The sequence below is a fragment of the Siphateles boraxobius genome, unplaced genomic scaffold (genome assembly GCF_051911475.1).
Source record: "Siphateles boraxobius isolate OS27281-9 unplaced genomic scaffold, OSU_SipBor_1 68, whole genome shotgun sequence".
Lineage (NCBI taxonomy): Eukaryota > Metazoa > Chordata > Actinopteri > Cypriniformes > Leuciscidae > Siphateles > Siphateles boraxobius.
In genome coordinates, this window is record NW_027509195.1 from 12,915,129 (window position 1) to 12,942,645 (window position 27,517).

At 36.6% G+C, this 27,517-nt stretch overlaps 1 protein-coding gene across 8 annotated transcripts in view; it reads left to right on the top strand.

Moving 5' to 3' along the window:
* Positions 1-1,677: 1,677 nt before the first annotated feature.
* gramd1a (GRAM domain containing 1A) overlaps positions 1,678-27,517 on the top strand; it is a 31,046-nt gene continuing 5,206 nt past the window's right edge. Inside the window, exons 1-15 of one of the 8 annotated variants that reach the window (XM_077214916.1) lie at positions 1,678-1,976; positions 2,617-2,731; positions 6,491-7,524; positions 15,644-15,842; positions 16,441-16,461; positions 16,560-16,644; positions 16,780-16,883; positions 18,345-18,440; positions 18,558-18,638; positions 19,340-19,458; positions 22,660-22,921; positions 24,424-24,586; positions 24,715-24,858; positions 25,232-25,279; positions 26,810-26,931. In XM_077214916.1, coding sequence (XP_077071031.1) covers positions 7,049-7,524; positions 15,644-15,842; positions 16,441-16,461; positions 16,560-16,644; positions 16,780-16,883; positions 18,345-18,440; positions 18,558-18,638; positions 19,340-19,458; positions 22,660-22,921; positions 24,424-24,586; positions 24,715-24,858; positions 25,232-25,279; positions 26,810-26,931 — 1,920 coding nt within the window. In that variant the 5' untranslated portion in view covers positions 1,678-1,976; positions 2,617-2,731; positions 6,491-7,048. Of the gene's footprint in view, positions 1,977-2,616; positions 2,732-3,505; positions 4,110-6,490; positions 7,525-11,413; positions 11,715-15,643; positions 15,843-16,440; positions 16,462-16,559; positions 16,645-16,779; positions 16,884-18,344; positions 18,441-18,557; positions 18,639-19,339; positions 19,459-22,659; positions 22,922-24,423; positions 24,587-24,714; positions 24,859-25,231; positions 25,280-26,809; positions 26,932-27,517 lie in introns of those variants that run through there. The other 7 variants (XM_077214918.1, XM_077214923.1, XM_077214924.1 and 4 more) reach the window with 7 other exon arrangements.

The following is a 27,517-nucleotide window of genomic DNA, read 5'->3' on the forward strand; positions in this document are numbered from 1 at the left end:
TTTTAGTTAGACCTAAGGAATGAGCATGATATATACAAAATAAACTAGTTGTAGTAGTAGTTAATGAGAGATAATTTCAGGGACCAGAATAGTCAAGGACATTAATGAGATCCCTGATCCTTTTGGGTTGTTCTGGTTAGTAGTGCTCGTGAAAATGAATAAACACATAGGGTATGTAGTGTGGAAACTGATTATAATAGCCTATATCTGCTCTCATATAAAATCTCCACTCTGAATTGTGCTTGGAAAAAATTTGCATATACAATACTCCTTCTTTGTTAGACAGCTGCAGATGTATACACCATCACAACGTTCCACAAACTTGTTTATTATAACAGCTTTCGTGTGAAATCATAATAAAACTTTATTAAGTAGAAGTGTCAATAGCCAGTAAAAATGTACACAGCTTTTTTAACATTCAAGAGAGTCGACATGCAAAATAGTTCTGCTTGAATTTCCGCAGAATTTTACTGACAAATAAGTGTAAGTAAACAACAATGGAGGCCTTTGCAAAGATACTAAAGTATATTCTATAAAAGGAGAGCTGTAACGATTTACAAGCTGCTCTAGTTCTCCATGAGGAAATGTTGATAAGGACTTTTTATTACCTAATACAGTACCTGTCAAAAGTTTGGAAACATTACAATAGTTTAATGTTTTTGAAAGAAGTCCCTTATGCTCACCAAGGCTGCATTTATTTAATCGAAATATTGTTACAAATTAAACAGTTTTCTATTTGAATATATATTTAAAATAATTTATTTATGTGATGGTGATTGATTTTTTTCTGTGTTTTTGATTAAATTAATGCAGCCTTGGTGAGCGTAAGAGACGACTTTCAATAATAATAAAAAAGAATAATGTTTCCATACTTTTGACAGGTAGTAAGTAGGTCACTGTATTATTTACAATTTTACACTTATTTTTTACACTTTATTAACACTTCAAAATGTGTGACATCACTGGAAATAAAGTCTCAAGGATTGTAATATTCATAAAAAAGACTGGAGTAGGATTTTATATTGCAATTGTGAACGTTTTAAAATGTGTGCTGCTGCTGTAAAGTTTAGCTGCTATATGCAGATGTGTTTAATACAGTGAAGGAGCTTTATGGTTTATCACACAACTCCCCTATTTTCTTGTCGTGGCACTGATGCAGTGTCAGTTTACTAAGTCTGGAGCACAGGGCCATTTCATTGGAGAGCAAGGTTAACAAAATCCTCCCTAATGGAAAATAATACCAAATAATAATGTTTTATCACACAACTACCATGTTTCTTTGTCATGGCACTGATGCAGTGTCCGTTTACTTAGTCTGGAGTACAGGGCCATTTCATTGGAGAGCAAGGTTAACAAAATCCCCCCTAATGGAAACTAATTCCACTATCTATCTCGATTATCTAATTATTATTAGGAATTTTTTATTTTATTTTACTTTTTTTACTATTTGTTCTAACATTAAATGTTTAATAAATAGGCTAAATCACACACACACACACACACACACACACACACACACACACACACACACACACACACAAAAAATCTCTCTTTTTTCTTTTTTGGTCAAATCATTGTCCTTCAGATCTGGTAAGTGTGTTAAGGTAAAATATTTATACTGACATGTCATGTCACGTCAGATTGCGTCAGAGGTTTACTGAGTAACTGATAAACTACGGAGTGAAGGTTGTTTTGGTCCCCCTCGCGTCAAGCGCACCCTGCCCAAACACAACCACAGGCGTTACGCAAAGCGTGCCGCTTGATTTCCTTACCGACTCCCACGAGCAGGTGAACACTTATATTTAGCACGGCTCGAGTTTCCATATGCCCATTCAATGCCAGCAGACAGCAACAACATAACCCTATGGAATCTCTCCACTACGCCAACACAACTCATAAAACCAGACGACTCACGGTGACGAGTCAAGAGCAGGTCACGAGCAAGAGTTGAAACCCTGTCAAAATCGAATTAAGAGGTGAGTCAAGGTTATTTCATATTTGATCAACGAAACGTTCCCGCGGAAACCCGATTAAGAGGAAAAGCTGAAGAGACTGGAACATATAGCCTAACAGTCAACATATCATAGTATCCTATATAGGCTACACCAAATAATCTGTAGCCTAACGCTTTCAGCATTTATCTAGCCTAATGACACGTAAATATAAACGGTTAGGCCATTTAACTTAGCCTACTGTAAATCTAGGAAGGTTCAAGTACACAGTTAAGGAGATGGTTTTGTTTTTAAAGCACACTATTTTATTTTAACAATATAGCCTATATTCAGGTAAGGTTTTTACTATGGGATGGGCCGTTACCAAGTCGCCTTAAGGCTAGTCATAATAAAGTGTGTTTTTCTTCAGCCCTTTAAAACCAAGGTGAACCTACACTGTAAAAAATATGATCAATAAGTTATGACAACATGTGTTTTTATATTTCTTTAACTCATCAAAATAAGTTAATCAATTTTCAACCTTTTTTATAAGTTAGCCAGGATTCAAGTCAGTTGATCAAGTAAGCAAAGTCAATGCAATATAAGTTGAAATGACATCCAAGGTGATTGTAGCCTAGGCTACTTAAAAATTTAAGTCAGCAACTTTTTTTGTTTTTGTTTACAGTGTACTCTTTGCGAGAAACGGGCTGTAAGGGCAAGATAATATTAACTCCACACTCATCTCTCATTAATCGTGTCCAGAATAATGATTGTTAAAAGCCTTGAAACAATCATTCAAGGTAAGCGAATTTATCATACTTCACTTTTTTAAAATGTATACTATATTGTCACCAATCTAAATGTTCAAAGTAATCATTGTTGGACTCCCATATTATTATGGTATTTCATTTCTCTCTTTTTTTTTAGTTTAGGTTAAACGCGCTACACTTAATGTCCTGTAGAGGGCGCAATAAGCAAAGAAATCATGTCAGCCTGGAAAAGATTAGTGGTGTAGAAATCAGATTTAACATCAATGACAAATACTCATTTGATTAAATTAACTATAGTATAGAAATATCTAATATTTATCTAAATTAGCCTATATGTTTATTCAAGCCTATATATTTCATTGGATTTTGAGAATTGTCATGAACATTGGTTACTTTTATTTCTCTTAATAAGGCGCTGGTGATATGAACCGTCTTATATATTCCATATAGACAATTCAAACTATTTTTTTTAGACAATTAAAGCTATTCAAAATTAATTATTTATGTACTGGCCTGTTAGTTAACAAAGCCAAAACATCCGTTGTTTTTCTCTGCGCAAGCTGAAGAGCCTTTTGATGGATTCTCTCTCGACTATACCATTGGGTAAACCGGGAGGGGGTGTATGTAATCAAGTATAATTTTCATTAATTATTATCTTACGCTTTATGGAGTGTTTTAATATCGACGATGTTCATATTGATAATTCTCATTATGTGAGTTCGAACTTTAATTTACTTAAGTCAAAGAGCGTCATTGTACATTATCTTTGCGTTTGAATCTACCCTTGTCAAATGTTTACCCGTCGCATTGGAAACTGTTCTCTGTCTTACTATCTCTTCGCGTGTAACGTTAGCATTTAAACTTGGGGAAAATTCGCATACTTAAAATGTATTAGATACGTAGTTTAAAGAGGCATATCTTAATAGACCAAACTATGAGACCACCACCTAGTCCTGTGACTAGGATTTTGGAATGGCGGAAAGGCGATTTAACGGATAAGAAAAAGTAAACAGAGGACCGTTTTCTCTCCCACCGGTATCATTAGCATGCTAGCCAACTAGCAACTAGTATTCTCCCAACTGTCTGTCTGAATAGTACAGCTGACCGGTTCGTTAGCACTGCTAACGCCTATCATGGTTTGTTTACTGCAGTATGATTTGGCATTTGCGCATTTCAGCGTATGTAATGTTGACTCGAAATAGTTAAACAGAAATACATAATTAGAAAACATAATTAATCTGAAAACTGGCAGCGAAAGGTACTTTTTTGTTAGCTTGCCGGCCAAATTAGGGGTGCTGATGTGTTCTTGCGAAAAAGTGGATTTTAACATCACCCCTCGTACTGTCGCCCGTCTGGTGTATGAGGCCGAACAGGAAAAAAACAATGGGGGTAATTCGTCCAATGGAAGGTAGGAATTATTGTTATTATTATTTTTAAGTTAGACTTACAATAACTTTACAATAAGGTTTCATTTGTTAGCCTTATTTAATGTATTAACTAACATTTGTTACTGTATCTATTTGTTAATCTGTGTCAATGTTAGTTAATAAATATCTAGATGTTCGTTGTTTGTTCATGTTAGCTCATAGTGCATTAACTAATGTTTACAAATACACATAATATATTAGTAAATGTTGAAATTAACATTAACAAAGATTAATAAAAGCTGTAGAAGTGCAGTATTAGTTCATGTTAACTAATGTAGTTAACTAATGTTAACGAATGAAAACTTATTGTAAAGTGTTACCGACTTATTTACCTTTTATTAGGTTAAAAAAGTATCTGTCATTGATGTCCTTCATTTGACTATAATATAACTTTTATTTATTGCACTGTGGTGGTTTTTACACTTACTCAATGTGTAAGTGAAAGTGTTAATAGCTCTAGTTTGATTTGTTCAAACAAAACCTGGACATGATTTAGCTTGTTCAAACAGGAAAGTAAATAAAGTGGCAGATCTTGTCCCTGCCCTTGATAAATGGCTGTCAGTCTTGTTCTGAAGCCTATGAGGAAACTCTTCTGTCTAGGAGCTTTTCAGAGGAATTTATATTAATCTCCCAGTAACCGAGAATTTCTACACAATTATTATAAAGGTCAGGTTTGATAACTGCTGATTTCGTTATTGTGTCAATCCCTTGGTGATGAGAATATGCTGCTACTATTTTGGTTCACTTTTATTTTTAAATGTGTATTTAAAGTTTTTTCTTTTGCGAATTGTTTGTTTCTTATGGTAATTTCTTTGAGTTTAGGAAGGCATCTTTACTCTGAAAGTGAACAATAAAGAGGACACACTGTGCTGCTCTTGTATTGTTGTGGTTGATTTGTCTCAGCATTGCTCACCAGCTTGTGGTACCAAGTGACAGGAAAAAAGACCTAGAGTTCTGTTTAAAAAGGTGCTTGCTTGTGGGAAACTTTTCTTCTCTACCCACAGCAAGCACTATGTATGTGCATTGTGCACAAATGTTACAAGGTAAAACATGCAAAGCTGATAGTCAGGTGAGAAAAGAAAACAGGGTTTCTGTTTACATGTGCCTTCCCATAGCATGAACAAAATGTTGTCTTCCCTTTTAAGCAAGTTCACCAACATGATAAAATCCAACCATACAGTAATAGGTTAGCATTTAGCATCTGCTAAAAATTCACTGGGTATTTCATTATGTTTTGGATTAGGCTGTTAAAGTTTTACACTCAAGATTAATCAAAGGCAGTAGCTTACATAAGAAAACTAAACCGTAAACAGTGCAGGTCTTGGTTCACCTCTTCTTTGGATAGAGTCTGCAACCTTCATGTTAGCAGTTAAATAGATAGCAGGTGTTTTTTAAAGTGATAAACAATATCAGAGGGATGATGGCTTCATTGTACTGTAATCAACCAACGGTTACTCCACCCATACATTAATAACAGCTTGCATGTATTAAACACCACTTAGCCGGGTGTGTGCAGGTTGTTGTTGTTGAATGATTTTATGTTTGTGTTCTTTTGGATCTCATTTAGAGAAGCTATACTATAAGAATATGGGAGAATATAGTCTAACAAGACCATTGAGTTAAACTTTGTCTGCTTAATCATGTGAAATGTGAAAAATTTTTTAAAAAGGTTTTTATAATTTTGTGGAAATATATTAGGAATGCAATACGATGACCATTTAAGAAACTAGTGTTAAAAGTTTGGGGTTGTTAAGATAAAAAAAAAAGAAATTTATAGTTAAAAAAAAATACAAAAGTAGGCTATTAAGTAGAACATCTGTTTTCAATAGGCTATTGAATAATTCACCAAATCAGCATATTAAAAGAACACAAAATATTTTTGAAGGGTCATGTGACACTGAAGACTGGAGTAATTCCATCACAGGAATAAATCAGATTTCAAAATATATTAAATAGAAAACAGTCATTTTAAATTGTTATAATATTTCACAATAGTACTGTTTTTATTGTATTTCTTATTACATAAATGCAGCATTGATGAGCATAAGAGACTGCATCAAAAACATTTAAAAAATCTTACCGACTCCAAACTTTTTTATGGTATACCACTATACCACATAATTTATGTATATTTCTTATGCATGTAGTTTTTAGTCTCTGAATCTCTTCAACATTTGGCCAAACTGTTCAAATAAAACAGTGCTTTGATGATGTTAATACTGTATGTGCATCCCAAATATATTGTGAAATACCACAACATTATACAATAGATCTGTAAGGATATATGTTTTGTGTAAGAAAATAATTTTTCAGTCTGTAGCTTGAAGTAGTTAAAGACAAATATAGTTTTTCCCCTTTTCAGCAACATGATCTTATCATACCTGATGTGCAAATCACAATGACGAGGCAGATTGCAAAACTGTATTTTTTGTGAACTCTGCTTGTGGAAGAAAAAGGGGCAGATACCTTTTTTGGAAGACTGCTTAAACAGCACCAGAGAAACGGAAAGAAGATGAATCTGACATCAAGCAGTCTTCGATGCAAGCAAGTTCTACTTCTCAAATGCTGAGTTTTTTCCCCCCTCGAAAAATGACTTGCACAATAGATGGCTGCACTTTTTTATGCATATTAGAATTCAGTGATGGCTCCACCCCATTTTTTCAGTTCCTGCTGCAGGAATTTATGTCTTAAATTCGCTGTACTATCTGTGAAGGAAGCTCAACTGCTGACTACTTTCTTCAGGACAGTGAGTTGAAATGGATGGAGAGTGCAGACCTTTCCAAATGTCATCAGATTGTATTTCTGTAATAGAATATTTATTTTGGGCTCTAGTGGAATTTCCAGACCAGATGTAGAAGACGAAGAGACTAGAGAGAGGCGCTTCTCAACGAATGATTGTATCCCATGAAACTTGTACTCAATGAAACTGTCAGCCATAGACTATCCTGATGCAGAAAAGTTCTATGTGATGTATGAAAGTCTGTTGATGATGGCTGTGACACCACCACCTGTAATCACCATGGCTGAGCCCATTCCCATTCCAACCCTGAACATTCTTCCACCTTCGTCCGATACGGAGTCGTGGTCCTGCTCCCCGAGTCCACGACCACACCGGTACCACTCACGCAGCCGAAACCGAGAGAACAGGAGAGCCAAGGAGGTTCAGCAAAGAGACGCATCAGAGAACCATTGGGATAAGGGGAAAGGGGAAAGAGATAGAAATCAAAGCCCGTCGCCTCCGATGGTTTCTAATGTAGAAGAGGAAGAGCAGGGAAGCCCCTCTGTGCTTCTCATACCCCCATCTCGCTCATGTTCACGGAGCTCCTCCCTAAGCAGGCGCTCTCGCTGGTCTATCCGTAGCCTTCTCAGCAAGGATTCAGATTGTGACAGCAGCAGGTCAGTGTGTTCCCCCTCCCACTTGCACAGTCAGCACCATTCCCTTACGCTGGCTTAAATAAAAAGCAAAGTGCATCCACTCTGAATGCTCATAGCGATATTCAATTCATGCAGATGCAGATGCAACGAGAAGATGAGTAGAAACTCTTTAAGAAACAGTTCTGGTTAGGGAGGAGATGATTTTAGTTTTAAGATCCACTATTATTAGCATGATCTTTTCCAGAGTTTTTTTCTTTCAGTGGTGTGTGATTTCATTTTATTTCTTGATTTAAAGCAGTGCTGCTTGTTTCACTTCTCTCTGTCAACAGTAGTTGTGGCATGTCATTTACCACAGGAAATGTATTTGACTTGTTCCTTATTTATAAAGCAAGCAAGAAACATGGTTACTGTAAGGCACACGCCATGCAAGTAATGGGCCATGCACTTTAGATGTTTAAAAAGGTCAATTATTTTCACCCCCCCAAAAATGGTTTTAAGGCAGTTATTTATATATTTTGCTGTAATGTGTCAATAGGAAATATCAGTTTACATTTCCAAGCATTCATTTTGCCATAGTAGTAATCCAGTGAGAGTTTTGTATGCATAAGGAGTCTGACAACACCCGGTGTGTTCCACGGAGATCTGATCTCACCATCATCGAGTCCATCTGGGATTACTTTGTATTTAAAACAGCTTTTGTCTTCTGTGCACTTTTCAGGTAGTTTTGCAGGTAGGCTCCTTTAAGCGTCTTGGAGACGTTGCCACAGTTCTTCTGGGTTTAGTCTGTCTCCGTTTTTTTCTGTTCATGTAATCACAGACAGACTCAATGATGGTGAGATGTGGAGCTCACCAGCTGTTGTCAGACTGCGTGAGCATGCAAAAATCTCACTGGATTATTACAATTAATGGCTAAATTAATGCTTGGAAATGTAAACTGATATTTCCTATTGACACACTACAACAAAAGATATAAATAACTGGCTTAAAACTATTTTGGGGGGTGAAAATATGTGCCTAAGACTTTTACACAGTACTGTATATTAAAATAGAAAAATCATATAATTTCACAATACTGCTGTTTTTTACTGAGTATAGATATATACATTTCTATTTACTTCTACTTAATATTAAGTAAATATAAATTGAAAAATCAATAATGCCATAAATGCTGTCAATAGAGTTTAACTTGTATTGATCCCAAAACATTCTTTCAATGCAAATATAATGATTTCTTCCCTAGTAAATTGGCATCTTTCAATCTACTCTAGAATTACAGCCTAGTAACTGTTTCGTTCATGCATATGTAAAAACACCATGCTTGCTAGTTATAATTATGGTGAATTTGTCCAGTTAAAACACAGAAGTATTTCCAGGGACCAAATTAAACAGAGAGTCCTAAAACACTGTCATTATGTGAGGTTCGAGTCCTTTTCATGAATAACAGGAAGATGATAGAGTGACAGAATAAAAGAGCAGTGCGCTTGGCAGTGGAGAGATGGAGGTGGGGCTCTATCTGAGCCGTCTGGCTCTTGTACGCATGACATCACTATTACCCAGTAGGAGTGTTCCGCCTTTTCTGGTGATGTCACTGCTGCCCAATCAGAAGCCGCTGTTTTGATGCTGCAGTGAAGACTGTCAGCCAGTGAAAAGACGAGCTTAGAGAGCGAAAGGTGTTTTATGCATGCCACATGAACAGCTGTGCCCTTGTCCTTCTCATCTACCAACCGGTTTCACTGACCCAGTTCTTTTTGTTGTGTTGCTCAGCCATTTCAAAGACTAGCTCTGAATTCGAGCCTATTGTGGTGTTTTAAGAGGTTCTGGATATTGTTTAGCAAGCGTTTATTTATTTATTACCTAACAAGAACTTTAAACCATACAATTATTCAAAACACAATCCTTGTTAGTCTGAAAACAATACAAAATACATTTCTATGGGTATCAGTTATAACCCTTGCAATGATTCAGATAGACATGAATGAGTATTACAGTATGAATCATTTACATGTGATGAAACAAAACAGGGGTTTTGGAAAAGCCATACTTCCTTTATTTGTAGACAGAGCTAATCTGAAGGTCAAGAGGTAAAGCCTGTTTATTGCTCACTTGCATGAATCGTTTTCGCTGCCTTGTTTGTTTAGCTACGTCTGTAGGTTGTTTCTCTGTCCATCATCAATGTAGATTCCTGACATGCAAGTTTGCACAACTACAGACATGAAAGTTCTAGGTTTGCCCACCTACATTAGCTCCAATTAATTGTAAACAGCATTGTTTGTTAAAAAATGTATTTTATATTGCCTCCTAATGTGGCTAAAATAATTAGGTTTATAATTTAAGCCCGTTAACACCCTCTGTGCAATCAGTGTTTTTTGATTTCTGCTTCGTTGCCTGAGGTTCACTCTGTTTACATCGGCTGCTTCTTAAGTCTGAAGATTTCATTTGTCTAAGCCTCTTTGGAGTGCTTTGGCCCTTTCTGACCATGATGTGCTTAGGGTGACATATGTTCCTATAAACTTGTTGAGATCCTTTTAGGATCACAACACATTTAAAGCTCTGTTTCCAGATACATGTGATTGCAGAAATAGATTGACTTGCTTTGAGCTTCAAACCCTCAATCCAGGTGATAATTGCACAGAGTCTGAGTTTGATCAATGCAAATACAGCCTCAGAAGTGACATTGATCACCCATAAGATCGACAGAACACTTGTACATTGCTGACTTGCACCTGTATTGTAATCTACCGTATATTACAGAAAAAAAGTTGTGCATTGTTAAATTTGCACAGTTGAGAAAAAATCAAAACGCAGATGAGTCACATTAGTGTATAAAGATATAGTTCTAAAAATCGCTCTAAATATAAAAGAATAGCAGAGCAATAAACAGAACAATATTGTCCACAGGTGTGGACGCTAATATTGTTATCGTTATAGTTATCTGTTATAGTTATCTTTCTTGGTGTGAACAGCAGGCCCTAAGTCACATGTTATTATTATATTCAGAAAAAAATTTAAATACTGGTAAAGTGAAATGTTTACAAACATTATAAACATATTTGAGTTCCCTCACTCCACAACAAAAAACTATTAAACTGATTTATTTAAAGCTAAAATGAAACTACTAGAAAATGCACTATAAAAAAAAACTCGGGATCATGGATCCCTGTCTCTCTTGGCAAAAAAAACATATTTGTGCATGTTTTGCTTCCTTGAGGTTAACTGCATAATATAAATCATTTGGGAATATAAATCACATCACATTTCAGAGTATATATATATATATAAAAAGAGATTTATATTTCGCTAAATATGGTGTAATGTTTTTAGTGTGACCCCACAGTCGAGGTACCCCCCCCATTTTTAAAGATATTAGTTAAGATGCTTAGAGCAAAATTGTAGCTTTAACATTTATTAATTTAGCAGACACTTTAATCCATAGCAAATAGTGGTACAAGTAAAAGTCTACTTAATGCTATATTTGATTTAGGATCATAAGTTGGAGTTTTTGGACACGGAAATCTGTCTATATGTCTTGGCTTCCCTTAACCCTTCTTACTGAGAATTATGGCAGCCTCTCCCTGGAAAACAGATTATGGAGACAGCAAGACTGCTGAGGATTATTATGCAATTATATGATCATTATTATTGCAGTTAGGGTTAACCAACTTCCTGTTTCTGATAATCAGAATAATTCCTTTAATTTGAATGATTTTTTATCCTTTCCAACTCCAAGTGTCCAGGCCACCAGTAAAGCATTTCAATCCAGTTTTATTGACTCAAGAGCTTCCACATAAACTCTAAGCATAATCCCCTATGTGTTGGCTCTGCTGTGTGGTGGTAAAGAGAGGGCCACTGCCTCAAACTGTGTTGATTCCCTCCTCCACACAGAACAGCCTCTTTCCTCCTCCCCCTCCCCCTCTTACCAAGTGTGTAGGTTGCTTTAGGATAACAGGAGCGCTCATGGTGAAGACCGCGGTGGTCGTTGCGTTTTAGAGGGGGTCTGGTACCTCGTTTGGGATGGGGATGTTGAACGATCGCGTTCTGTTGGACTATTACGGGCAGCGGATGAACAGAGGACGTGGTGTATCCAATGCATTCGGCTTGTTAATCTGAATGTACCGTCTGTTATGTCGGCGCAGTGCCATATTGAGAGGCTACTGTAAAATAAACGTGGACATCACGCATTGATTTGAGAAAACACCCAATGATATGTTCGAGTAAGTAGCAAATTGGTTAGTTATTTTATACATGGCATGCGAATGTTGTATTTGTACAAAACCGTATGCCAATGTTGTTTGGCGATTCACTTTTATCAGTTGTTCTTGCATCACTGTGCAGTAGTAGGTTAAGGCGTTAACACGCATGCAACTGTGATTGCATCCCCAAACCGCACTGATGACATCGACATTCTTTCTGTTTGATCAGTCCCGGTGTGACCAAATGCATGTTCAGCACTGAGGATTAACGTTAGATTGGCGCGTGCTGTAGTTTTACTCTGTGCAGGTTTAGCATGCAAAATCGCGTTTTCGCCTTACGTTTACTTGATGTAAATTGCATTGGTTTACGCAGTATCGATGTCAGTAACTGAAGCTCGCGGCATTCGTATTTTAGCTTGAGCATCACAGCACCCATTCATTCTCTTGACGTTTCCTCAAGAGATTCGTGAACAAGTTATTCAATTGAATCGGTTTGTTTGAACAAATTGTTCGACAACTGGACAGAATCGATTCAAGCGGTTCTTGAATCAACACATTGATTCATTCAACGGAGAACCTCGAACATGCCCGACTCGTAAAGACAATCAATCGACGATTGAGCTGAAAGCGAGTGGAACCAGATTTAACTAATGGACTAAAACAATACTTTAATAGCCATATATCAGAAACAAGAACACATTTAATGTACTGATCATCAACTTTTTATTACTTGATTGTGACAGTTCTGTTAACACACATGGTTTGCATGACATTTTTGATTACTTCATGATGCAATAGACTCTGATTAAAAAGTTTTTTTTTTAACCTTCTTTATTTTTTTCTTTCTTTCTCTTGATTTGTTTGTGAAACTTTACATGACGATTTTATATAAGTTGCTGTCAAAAATATGTTACCGTTAAATACTTTACAAAAGGGTTTTACTTTTGGGGTTTTATTCTGGCTTTTGTTAGGATCTTATTAAATCTGCATTACATGCTGTTTTACTGCTCTATTGTTTTGTTGTGGAATCGGTGTCACTGTGTTTTTGCTGACAAGTAAAACAGGAAACTTTTGATTTGAAGCTTACTAGATCAAATAGTTAAAGGGATAGTTCACCCATAAACGAAAATGATCCCATGATTTACTCAGCCTCAAGGCATCCTAGGTGTATATGACCATCTTCTTTCAGACTTACACAATCAGAGTAATCTCTGAAGAGGGATGTAGGAGTAGCGTAAGCTTAGGTGAGAGTAGACACTTCTCGCGGTCCAAACAAATAGGACTGGGCAACAAACTGAAGCTCCTCTTCTCTTATATCAAAATCCTCCAAAATTTCTATTAAAAAATTCTCGTTTTAGACTTCTAATTCATGACCTGTGTTTTGTTTTGCTCAATCCTCTCGCTTCCGTGTTCGTCAGTACATCATGCTTCGGGTCTGAGTTCACTCTACTACCGGAACTAGACTCGCGTACGGCCGTTACCAGAAGTCAGTGATTATAGTTTATAAAGTTATAAAAATGTATATTTTTCTTATAAAAACCCCATTGCTTAGCTTCAGAAGCCCTTTATTAACCCCCTGTAGCCGTATGGATTACTTTCATGATGAATGGATGCACTTGGGCATCAAAATCGTGAGCACCATTCACTCCCATTATAAAGCTAGGAAGAGCCAGGATATTTTTTAATATAATTCAGATTGTGTTCGTCTGAAAGATGATAGTCATACACCTAGGATGGCTTGAGGGTGAGTAAATCATGGGATAATGAAAATTAATTTTTGGGTGAACTATCCCTTTAAGTGAAAAGTGTGTTCTCTGATTTTTTGTTAGTGTCTGTAGTTACGTCATTGTCTTCTGTGACACGTCATCTTATCATCTTGCAGCAGGCGTGTTTAATCAATGTGCTGAAGTGTGTGACTACTGTCTGTTAAGGATTTCTATGGCATTTTTGAAGGTGGTTTCAAAACTTTTCTTGCACGGAACATTCAGTTCGAACTAACTGACCTCGCCACTCAAATGCAATATGTACAGGAAAACTTGTGGTCAAGGTTGGCAAAATATATATGTTTTAGATATTTCAAATGTCTTTAAATTAGTTGATTTTCATTAGTGCTATCAAGTATAGAATACATATATAACACGTCTTTAATGTTTTGCATGCTTTTTGTAGTATCAAGTAGGACTGGGTGATTTATTAAATATTCACAATATATTCACAATATATATATATATATATATATATATACACACACACACACACACACACTGTAGTCAACATTTGAAGTGGACCAAAACCTTTCATCAAAGTTATACATGAATTCTGAACAATACCTGTTCTTGTCTTTGGACAACTTTGATGAGCTTTTTTTAAACACTGCAAATGTTGACTAATATATATATATACACACACACACACACACACACACACACACACACACACACACACATACATACTTTTAATACATATCATTTTTTTGCTGCATCACCCAACCCTAGTAGGATCAAATTATATTAATATATTGATTTTGCATGCCTTAAAGCCACTATGAGCACTCCTTTGACAAAACAGGTCTCATATGTCTGCCATTTAAATGTCTCATCAGACTGATCAAATGCTGGTGAACAGATAAGGCTTTGTGTTTGTGTGCAGAAGCCTTTATCCATGTTGATACCTTTATTTTACTGGAACAGAAATGGAATGATACTATGGAAACGATTGTTATTATCATAAATACACTATTCATTCCTGGGCTTCGACCTATAATATAGTAATATAGGACCCATCCTGGAAACTCCATCAGTTTGTTCTGAGTATAATGGCTAAAATTCTTCTGAATGACAGCTTGATTGTATTTTGAAACATATTAGAGACTTTAAAGTCGTAACTTAACTTACAACGTACTGTGCTTGGCATAAGTGAATACATCCATCTAAAGTTGACTAAAAAGAGGAATAAAAAAATCATCTTTTGGAAATTGATCTTAATGCCTTAATTAAAAAGAAATAATGAAAAATCCAACCTTTAAGGACACCAATTTTCTTTGTGAATGAATAATGTATCGTAAATAAATAAATGTTCCATGTTAAATTCCCACAGGCAGATTTTTATTTTTAAAGGCCAGTTATTTCATGGATCTAGGATACTATGCATCCTGACAAAGTTCCCTTGGCCTTTGGAATTAAAATAGCCCCACATCATCACATTCCCTTCACCATACCTAGAGATTGGCATGGTTTTATTTCAGTTAGCCTAATAGCTGGTTTGGTTTGCATTGAGAGATGATTTTATGGAAAGTACCCCCATGCCAATCTCTAGGTATGGTGAAGGGTATGTGATGATGTGGGCCACCCTTTTAATTAAGGCATTAAAGGAGAATTCCGGCGCAAAATGAACCTGGGGTGTAATAACACATTGGTACCGAGTCGACTGTTCTCTGGGATGTGTTTTCATGATAATCGAGTGTAAAGAGTTTTATCTCTAAAAACTGCTTTTCTTATAATGCTAGTATATGGGCATATAATAAGTAAAAAGAGATCGCTAGTTAATACCACTAACAAGGCTCAAAATAGCCCCACACTAACACTGTAGCTTAATGAGGGTCTCTACATACAAACCGAAGCACTGAGAACTTTGTAAGTGTACAGACAGTTTAATAATAATATACTTTATGAAGACAGCGATCTCTTTTTACTTATTATATGCCCCATATACTAGTGTTATAAGACCAGCTTCTGCCAATTCACTTCTGCCAAGCACTGTATGTTATTGTAGACTAGAATCACTTAGTTGTAATCAATACGTCCTCTTTGGTAAATAGTGAATAAACCTTGTCTTATTTGTTGATTCCTTGTGCACGACCCGGATGCCCTTAAGGGCGGTTGAAGAGAGTGCTGAAATGCCAGATGACTGTCTGTATCTCCTTTCTGACCTTACTTTTCCTCCGCCTCCAGTACAGCCAGTAACTCTCCGCGCAGCACTCCCGGCAGCTCACCCTCCTTGCGCCGTCGTGTTCTGGGAGGCAGAGCCAGCGAAGGGGAGACAGGTGTGGACAGAAGTGTTGGAGGTTCAGACAGTCCCCTGCCTCCTACTCCCTCCTCATCAACCTCTTCATACCCGCTGACGGCCCGCCACTTTACTCGCAATGCCAAGGTAAGCCACATTCTAGGTCAATGAGATTGTTGGTAATCTCTCATGTATGATATGACTAGCGCTCGCTCTTCCACCCTCATGCTGAGCGCAGTATCATGTCCTGTTTGGTGTGAATAGGAAGAATGGTAGTGTTGCAAACAGTTATTTAGAAATTGTTCATCAAAAATATGTTTTTCAAAGAAATTAATTAAACGGATTATAGTTAACCTGCACATAAAACAACATTCAAAACCCATTTTGCTTCTGTAATATGGCTTACTTCTGAGGGAAGCATTAGGCGGGACTTGTTATTATCCACTACCAGTCAAAAGTTTGGAATAATACCTTTTTTTTAATATATATATACATTTATTTTTTAATGTTTTTAAAAGAACTCTCCCACCAAGGCTGCATTTATTTAATAAAAAATGCAGTAAAAACTAATACTGTGAAATATTATTAATACTATTTAAAATGACTGTTTCAGAAATAATTCTGATATGCTGATTTAGTGCTCAAGAAATATTTCTTATTATTGCCAAAGTGGCACAATAAGACCAAAATATTTTAAAAGAAAGTAAATAGTGTCCATTTTGATTGTTTTTCCTCTCTGTTTCAGAAAATGCAGAGCTGGTATAATGTAAGTATCCTGGGGTCTTCAGAAGTTCATGCCTCAGTGTTTTGTGCTTTAGCTGACCGTGCTGGTTACTTCCACTCACATCTCACTCTGATATATAGGTGCTCAGCCCCACGTACAAACAGAGGAATGAAGACTTTCGTAAACTCTTTAAAAAGCTGCCTGATACAGAGCGTCTCATAGTGGGTGAGTTTTACTATTTCATGAGTAAAGCAAGCAGAATGTCATGAGTGATATTATTTTAAGTCTAGCACAGTCCTTGGAGTAATTATGTGATGATCACATGGCCTTTGGTTTTGTTTATTTTATTTTTATGTCTAGACTACTCATGCGCACTGCAGAAGGACATACTGCTCCAGGGCCGTCTTTACCTGTCTGAGAACTGGCTCTGCTTCTATAGTAATATCTTTCGATGGGAGACCACGGTAATTCTCACATTACTGAAAACATTAACTAGTGCTCCAACAACGACTCAATAATGAAAATAATCAACAATGAATTTCCTAGTGGATAAACTTCAAGTTTTTTATAGAGAATGTACATGAATGTCAGTCAAATGGGGTGCAAAAAAAAAAAAGTTTTTCTTTTAGAAAAAGAAAGGTTAAATTTAATTAAATTAAACTTGAAATCCTATATGCAATGCAATTAGTATGATTTTTTATGAACAGTATTGTTTGAAAGGAATTAAACATTAAAGAATAAATAAAAATAAAGAGTACTCTTCTACATAAAAATGAATTTGCCTGTCATCATACCTGGGGCCCGTTCTTCGTACATGGATTACCAAGTTATGTGGATTTTATTGTTGACGATTTGACATGAACCGAACCGCACATTAATTTGAATTGTGATAGCTGTTATGCAGGTGGCTTGATGCTGTATAGGAGATGCAGATAACCTTTTAAAAAATATTTTAGATTAGATATATGTTCTTGAGAAACTTTATGCCTTTAAGACACTTTATGCTTTATAGCAAATCCGCTTCACGTATAAAATTAAATGAATTGTTAATTACAATATGCTACTCTTGAAAAAAAGTGTAAAGCCTGTACAAATACTAGAAACCGTGAAAAATTTAAATAATTGGGAATCATGTAACAAACATTTGCACATTTCATTTATCTGTTAGAACTTTTATGTCATTTTGCCAGTTTGGCTGTTTCCTCTTTTAATTATATGATGTCATTCCGTTGCTGTCTTGATTCGACCCAATCGCTGCATTGCTGATCATGGTTTCAGGGATCGATATATATCTGCCCTTTCCAATGAATGCAAGAAAGTAATCTTAGACAACTTATTACAGATATTTTTATCAAATCAGCAAATTTGTTTGAAAAACCAAATTAGGCAAAAAATCATCATCTCAGGAGTATTTAAGCGAGGTACGAAGAATGGACCCCAGGTAAAAGTCAATATAAATAATGATTAAAATGCGTATCATATATATGTATATATATAAATATTTGCACTGTTAAAAAGTTTGGGGTCTGTAAGACTTCTGAATGTTTTTGAAAGAAGTATATCATGCTCACGAAGGCTGCTTTGACTTGATTGGGCTGTTTTTTTAATTTATTTCTATATATTTTATAATGTAATTTATTCCTGTGATGCAAAATTTTCAGCATCATTACTCCAGCCTTTAGTGTCACAAGATCCTTCAGAAAACATACTCATATGCTGATTTGATGCTAAAAAATATTTTTTGTGCGGTTTAATATTTTGGTGTAAACCCTGATAAATAAAAGTTCAAAAGAACTGCATTTATTTGAAATGGAAAAGTTATGTTGATTTTAAAAATAATTATTTGTTGAACAAACCATTTGTGCGTCCTCTGCTTTAGACAGTTAGCTCAGGCAAACCGTATTTCTCCCTCTTTGTATCACCAGATAACCATACTGCTGAAAGATGTGACCAGTCTGACCAAGGAGAAGACAGCCAAGCTCATCCCTAACGCCATTCAGATTAGCACTGAACACGAGAAGGTACCGTGCTGCAGACATCGGATATGCATGCTAAAATTACCATTAAAGGATTTCTTTTGTTCACTCCATTTTGAAACTCCCAAGCCAATAAATAATCTGCCTTTGATTAAAATTCAGCACTTCTTCACATCATTTGGGGCAAGGGATCGCAGCTACATGATGATCTTCAGACTATGGCAGAATGCACTGATGGATAAGGTAAAAATTCCACTAGTGCACATTTTATTTGTGTATAAGACATACCCATAAGACATAAATTTCCTTTCAGAATGTGCACTTTGTATTTGTCAGTGTAGACAATTTCATATGGCAGACGACCAACATCGCTTGGCCATCCGCCATAATAATTAGCATTTGGCAAGATGCAGGTGGTGACTGTCCAGATGCATTGCTATCTTCAGCAAGCTTATCTGTTAGAATTGAACAATAATAAAAAGCTACTGAAGCTTATATTGTTTCAACTAACAGTTCAACAACTGCTACATTGTTGAAATGTTTTCCTCTGCTGTAAGTTTTAGTTAAAAATATAGTAAAAGAAAATGCATTTATTTTACGTGAGTAAATCACTTTCAGAATGCATTGCAACCAATGGAGTCAATGGAAATGTTGCTTATAAATAAAGTAGTTAAATAATATCTGTAATTAGAATAATGTTATTAAAATATAACGAAGATGAAAATATACTATTACACACAGTTTTTGTAATGCATTCTTTGTCCTTATTACACTGTTTGCTAAAAGCATTAGAAGGCTGATTCATGTCATTAAATGGCGCTTTAAAGTCTTAAATCGATCATCATTCTGCTGCCTCACAGAATCCTATTAAAGCAATTTTTAGCCTGGAAGACTCCATACCGAGCTTCTACTTGAAGTATTGATATTATATTTCTCATCCACAGACTCTGTCACCTAAGGAGTTATGGCACATCGTTCACCAGTGTTACGGCACTGAGCTGGGGCTCACTAGTGAAGATGATGATTATGTCTCCCCTACTGCTGAACATATGAACGGCCTGCTGTGAGTCCACACTGAGAGGAATCTGTTGATGAAATTTTATTTATGCAATTTACCTGATAAACACAAGGACAGACAGAAGGTCACTGTGTACCTGTATCTTTATTTTATTTTTTGGTTTTGGTTAAAAAAGGCCACAGTTATATACATGACTGGAATAAAAAAAATTTAATACATTTTATTTATTAAAATGTACTTATCTAGATAGATAGTCTAGTATACTACCTATCTATCTTCACCACATACAGTGAGGAAAATAAGTATTTGAACACCCTGCTATTTTGCAAGTTCTCTCACTTAGAAATCATGGAGGGGTCTGAAATTGTCATCGTAGGTGCATGTCCACTGTGAGAGACAATCTAAAAATCCGGAAATCACAATGTATGATTTTTTTAAACTGTTTATTTGTATGATACAGCTGCAAATAAGTATTTGAACACCTGAGAAAATCAATGTTAATATTTGGTACAGTAGCCTTTGTGTGCAATTACAGAGGTCAAACGTTTCCTGTAGTTTTTCACCAGGTTTGTGCACATTGCAGGAGGGATTTTGGCCCACTCCTCCACACAGATCTTCTCTAGATCAGTCAGGTTTCTGGGGTGTCGCTGAGAAACACGGAGTTTGAGCTCCCTCCAAAGATTCTCTATTGGGTTTAGGTCTGGAGACTGGCTTGGCCACGCCAGAACCTTGATATGCTTCTTACAGAGCCACTCCTTGGTTATCCTGGCTGTGTGCTTCGGGTCATTGTCATGTTGGAAGACCAAGCCTCGACTAGTCTTCAATGCTCTAACTGAGGGAAGGAGGTTGTTCCCCAAAATCTCGCAATACATGGCCCCGGTCATCCTCTCCTTAATACAGTGCAGTCGCCCTATCCCATGTGCAGAAAAACACCCCCAAAGGATGATGCTACCACCCCCATGCTTCACAGTAGGGATGGTGTTCTTGGGATGGTACTCATCATTCTTCTTCCTCCAAACACGACAAGTGGAATTATGACCAAAAAGTTCTATTTTGGTCTCATCTGACCACATGACTTTCTCCCATGACTCCTCTGGATCATCCAAATGGTCATTGGCACGGGACTTGACATGTGCTGGTTTAAGCAGGGGAACCTTCCGTGCCATGCATGATTTTAAACCATGACGTCTTAGTGTATTACCAACAGTAACCTTGGAAACGGTGGTCCCAGCTCTTTTCAGGTCATTGACCAGCTCCTCCCGTGTAGTTCTGGGCTGATTTCTCACCTTTCTTAGGATCATTGAGACCCCACGAGGTGAGATCTTGCATGGAGCCCCAGTCCGAGGGAGATTGACAGTCATGTTTAGCTTCTTCCATTTTCTAACGATTGCTCCAACAGTGGACCTTTTTTCACCAAGCTGCTTGGCAATTTCCCCGTAGCCCTTTCCAGCCTTGTGGAGGTGTACAATTTTGTCTCTAGTGTCTTTGGACAGCTCTTTGGTCTTGGCCATGTTAGTAGTTGGATTCTTACTGATTGTATGGGGTGGACAGGTGTCTTTATGCAGCTAACGACCTCAAACAGGTGCATCTAATTTAGGATAATAAATGGAGTGGAGGTGGACTTTTTAAAAGCAGATTAATAGGTCTTTGAGGGTCAGAATTCTAGCTGATAGACAGGTGTTCAAATACTTATTTGCAGCTGTATCATACAAATAAATAGTTAAAAAATCATATATTGTGATTTCTGGATATATTTTTTTTAGATTATGTCTCTCACACTGGACATGCACCTACGATGAAAATTTCAGACCCCTCCATGATTTCTAAGTGGGAGAACTTGCAAAATAGCAGGGTGTTCAAATACTGATTTTCCTCACTGTACATATACATACACACACACATATTTTTATGAATTAGTATTTTTTTTTTCAAATAGGCTGTATTCTATATAATACTTGAATTATATACAGTTGCAATCGAAATTATTCAACCCCCATTGCAAATCAGGTTTATTGGCAAAATTTAGACTTTAAGCTGTATGCAATGAACAAATCAAACAAAAGAAAATGAAATACCTCAACACAACAAATGTTTAAAGTGGTTTCCCCAAATTAATCTGAAAATGCAACTTTTAATGACTTCTGCAGTCAAAAAATTATTCAACCCCTTTATGGCAAGCATCTTTAGTACTGAGTAGAACATCCTTTTGCTGTTTTGACCTGCTGCTAACGAGATGTATAACCAGACATCAGCTTCTGGCAGCCTTCTGAGGAATCCTCATGAGCAATGGCCTCCAGTTCAGTAATATTTTTGGGTTTGCGAGCTGCAACCGCCTTCATCAAATCCCACCGGTGATTTTCTATCAGGGGATGATGGTGGCCACTGTAGAATCTTCCAGGATTTCTTCTGCAACCAAGCCTTGGTGGATTTTGAAGACATACCGCTGATCCAGAGGGCTGAAAAGGCAAATTGGAGCCGACCTTTCTTGTGCTTTTGGGTCAGTAGTTGTGTACGTCTTTGAGTTCAGTCACTCAAGGTTTTTTCTTAAACTGCCTTCTCAGAAATCTGGTTGCACCCCTTGATAGCTGCCTTTTTCTTCCCCATCCAGGTAGTGGAACTTCTGTTCCTTAAACTATGAACTTGCGAACTATGCTTCCACCAGTGTCTCTAGGAACATTTAGTGCCTTCGCTATCTTTTTATATCCTTTTTCTTGTTTGTGAAGGGCAATGATACCTTCTTTTAACTTTTTGGACCATTCTTTTGACAAACGTGACACTCAATAAAACTAGCCAGTTCAGATATTTCATGTGTTCTAGCTCAAGCACTCCTGGTGCAACTAATGGAGCCCTTGATTAGTGGCATCAGGTGGGCTTGAGACAACACCTTGTTGCAGATTTGTGCTGTTGTGAGGGATTCTATTCAAGGGATTGAATAATTTTGAAACTGCAGAAGTCATTAAAAATTGCATTTTCAGTTGAATTTCTGGAAACCACTTGAAACATTTGTTGTCTTGCGCTATTTCAATTACTTTTGTTTGATTTGTTCATTGCAAACAGTTGAAAGTCTATACATTTTGCTAATAAACCTGATTTGCAATGGGGGTTGAATAATTTTGATTGCAACTGTATATGTAGACACTTTTGCAGCTTGGCTTCAATAAATAATCAGGGTGTTGTAGTGTCAGTAGCAGATAATGGCCCCTTTAACAAGCCTGACACTTGCGTCTGACTGTCTCTGTGCTATAGGCCAGGTGAGGAGCCGGTCTCCGTCACTGACCTGCTGGATCTGGGATCAGTGCCGGTGGCTTTGGTGGGCTCCTCGCCACCCTCGTCTGCCTCAATTCTTCCCTGTGCTTCAGGATCTTCACCTCCATCCTCCTCTTCCTCTTCCTGCCAGCCTGTGGAGGTGCCATCTACTCGGGCCACCGTCGAACCTGAGCCCAGTCCAACCGGCTCCCAGAGCTCACTAACCCCAACCACAAACACTGGAACTGCCCTGTCCTCAACCGTAAGTGTCAAGCTACTGTGAAATACCAGCCAGCTTGGTTATGCTGAAAGAACATTTCAATGGAAGATTTATACACAAAAGGTTGCAAAAATCCTTTGATGAACTGTGATGCATAAATATTTTAGAAATATGCTGCTTGTGTGCATAGTATGCTACTTAGTTTGTGTGTAACTCATTGAGCGTCATTTCTTTTCTATTAATCTTTTAACAAATCAGTCTTAATGAGTGCGTTTACATGCACATTATTAAACCGATAATGCTTAATAAGCAGACAACGCGTGTGGTCATGTAAATGGGTTTAACCTTTTTCCTTTATCAGCATAAGGTCATAAACGGCTTAATAATAAACCAGTCGACAGAGCTAGATTTTTTTCCCCTTACTCTGATTTCGCCCGGCATTTAAACAGCTTAACCTTCGTTCTGTCGGCTTATTTAAGTGCGCATGTGTGATATGTGACAGGAAAGCGTCCTTATACATCAGATTTAAGGGCATCCTGCCACAGCAAGTGTTTTGCGGTAGGGGAGAAGAAATATATCAACTTTTTCTTGACTCAAGAAATGTAAAAAATGCGTTCTCATCTAGTACAGCCAAAGGACAAGTGGTACAGTTCTAGAAACTTCCAATATGAGAGGAGAGCGAGTCTCTGCAAGTTTCTTGCTGATATTTTGAGATACTCTGGCGTTTTAAAGCTTTATTTAACATAACTCGCATAAATATAGAATACTCTGAGTGAAATACGTGAATGCTTACGTTTTGACGTCACCACAAGGAAATGACCTGTTTTTTTAATGCAGTCTTGTAAATGCGGTTTAATCGCATTGGCAGGTTGTTGATTTGACATATAAACCGGTAAATCTGGTTATTTCAATAAACTGATTTTTGATAGTTATCTGCATATTGGTGTGCATGTAAATGTGCTTAAGGATTCATTAGTAAATCGGTTTGAATTTTGATTATTAAAGTCACAAATTAATGAAAAGTCATAGAAATTTATATTCATAATAGAACTGAATCATTATCAGAAAAAAATATTTACACCCATGATCATTTAATTCAGGCTTTTCAACAACGTCATGTTGATGTTTTCATGTTGTGAACTTCATTTTGTGAAGTATTGCCTATTCTTCTATGACCTTGTTATTTTAGTATTATTTATGTACTATTATAGTTAGTATTTATTAATATATCATATTTTCATTTTAATTTTTGTTTAAGTTGTTGTTAAAACATGTCTATTTAGTAGGGGTGTAACAATACATTGATATTGATAGATCAAATGACTAATGATACAATGTATCAATGTGTAAAGAAATTATATATATATATATATATATATATATATATATATATATATATATATATATATATATATATATATATGGTATACTATTTATTTATTTATTTCAATGAATGAAACCATTTTTAGTGGTTTTAGTTTTAACAATAATAACACATGTTTGAGAGTGTTTGTTTATTCTCTTCCTCGCTCTTCTTTTTATAGATCTTGGAAGAAGGTGGGGACAGCCAGTCAGAATCAGCCAATCAGTCACTTCAGTCCCCACTCACTGTCCCACACAGCCTGGGAAACCTCTCCTCATTGGATATGACCAATGATGAGGATCTCCCAACTGACCCCAGCAATTCCTCTGACACTCAGGAAGAGAGTGAGTGAGAGAATTGACCTCAGATTAAAAAAAGATTTGAAACCATTCTCAGAGTAGATGCATATGTGTTAAGTAGATATGTCCTTGAAAGTCAGACTGGTTCATTTGAACACTTGTACTTTCCACAGGTGAGGTGGAGTCTTTCTGTCCAGACCTCAACGGCCGACTGCATATCAACACGGTTGTTCGCATGAGCGTGGACAAGCTCTACGACCTTCTGTTCTCGGACACTCACTTCATACAGCACCTCTTCTCACAACGTCACTTCACTGGTCAGTTTACACTTTTTTGTGTTTTTTTTTTTTTAGTTTTCCATTCTTGCTACTTCTATACACTTTTATTTTCCAAATTGAATCACTACAGTACAATATTTAATTTAAAAATACAAAAATTGGGTAAAAAGACTTGGAATAAAATGAACTATGAATCTAAATTATAAAGTATATTAAAAATGTAAATATGAATGATATTAATTATATCCAAATATTTTAAATTGTATAATCAAATTAGTTTGTTTTATTGTGTCTTTTTAATATGTTTCTTCTATCTTTTATGGTTTTATATATTATCCATCGAACATTAAAAGGGTAGCCAGCTGTATTAGCTATTCTATATTTACAGACGTTCCCATTATTATGGTTACAGCAACTTCTCTGATTGGTGGGTCTCTCATCGGAAGTTCAGCAATTAAAGGTAGGGTAGGTAGTTTACGGAGAGGCTACCAATTGCGAGCTAGCTTTGAAAGCATGAGATGCTACGCCTCCTCTAAAACACATGAACCCGTACAGCAGGGAGCCAACAAAAGCATTACAAGAGACCGTATTAAACTACCTCATTTGTCGAAGCAGATAACATACAATAATAATAAACATAAACAACTTAAAGAGCACTGACCTGTACCACTTGACTGCTGCAGATTCATTTAGGCTTTGACCGAGTTGCCAGTGAAATGCATAAACGTCACGAGTTTCCATCTCTTCCAAAATACAGTAGTTATGGCGTGAAAGCAGCATAAGTTCATTGTTTTGGTTCAGGAGGAACTGTAAAAGGCGGTGAATGACATCTGTCTAAATCTGTATAGCATTCGGACCAAATGCAATGATTGGGCAAACATTTTATGGTCCTACACCTTCCACAGACGTTATATATACATGTAGACCACTTAACGAAGTTATTGCTATCAGGATGTGAAGAGACTTTCAACCAGAATAACAAAAAATTTTACTGGAACAAATCTCCTACCCTGCTTTTAAGCAAATTGAAAGTAAAGTTCACACTTATGGATTCTACATAAGCATATATTATTGTTAAACGACCTTGTCTTTAAAAGTTTCTAAAATGGCACATTCTCCTAAAACATCATGCATGTTTAATTAATTAGTTTGTAGATTAATAGAATGGTGCAGGTATAAAGTCAGAACCCGGAAGTCTAATTGTAACTGGCTGTGTAAAATAGGCACATAATATCATAATATATATATAGTCACAACTAAATAAATGAAATGAACCAAAAGTATAGTCAACTTATGTGTGCCACAGGCTTTATTTTACACATAAATTGAAAAACCCCATTATTAAACCCCATAGGAAAATCTCAAAGGAATCAGCGGTGAATTAGACTTCCGGGTTCTGACTGTGAAAGATTGTGAATGCCATTTTTTCCTTCCAGAACCCTATTGTAGTACTCAGTTGCCCTTTAGCGTACTTTTCTTATTGAAATACTGCCCCTAGTGGTTTGGAGCTCCTGGTAGCATTTTATCTTTGACTGTGTTGATAACTATTCTACGCATGGCCGATTTGTTTTTGCCTTTTCCTGCAGTTTTCAGATCCCACATGTGCCAAACCCCACCATTCTTTTTTTATGCTGTTTGTCCTATAAGGGCCTTTGGAGCAGATAATGAGAATTCACTCTTTGGTTTCACTATGTTCTATAGCATAAAGTACCATGGTCTAATTATTTTTTCTCTCTTGGTAACATTATTTACTTTGTACAGCAACTAATGTCAAAAATATTCATGGTAGACCAAGACATTATAGTCTCTGCACCACAGTGTGAGAATTTTTTTTCTCTCATGCTGAGCTCTTTGTCTATGTTGTCTGCATGGATAAATGCCCCCTTCTCTGTGCCCCTGCAAGTGCTCTGACTGTAATCACACATCATTCTTCCTCCCTCTTCTCTAACTTTTCTTTTTCTGCACTCTCTCTTTCGTGTGATTGGTTCAGATCTCTCTGTACACGAGTGGCAGCAGGACAGCAGCAGTGGGAACAGCAGTAGAGTTCTGAGTTACACCATCGCCATCAATAACCCATTGGGCCCAAAAACTGCTCCTGTGGTGGAAACACAGGTGGGTCCACACAGCTCTTTTTCTGTTTTTTATCTCAGCTGTTCGTCAGTCTACCCCTTTTTTATCAAAGGGGCAGTCCCCCCCCCGCCCCTACCCCCCCCCCCCCCATAAAAAATTAAAAGCCTGTCATCATTTACTTACCCACATGTTGCTCCAAATCTTGTATGTATTTATTTTTGCCAAACAGAAAGAAAGAAAAAGAAGCTATTTAGACTTTTTGTACAATGAATGTCAGCAGGGTCCAATATTGTTTTGGACCCCATTGTATGAACAAAAACAGTTATTTTGTGTTCCACTATTCAAAGAAAGTCATGCAGGTTTGAAACTATGTGAGGGTGAGTAAATGATGACATAATTTTAATTTTTAGGTGAACACTTTCTTTACATTCCTTTACATTTGAAAGAACATGGCCACAAAAATGAATACAATTAAAGTTTTAACCCTGAAATTTGATGTAATAGACTATTATTATTTTATATCCTAGACTATAATGAACATGTTCTGCAAGTTAAATACAAGTTAAGCTCTACTGACAAAAATATTTCTGATTTTTGACAAAAACTACTTTATAGAGATGCAGTTACA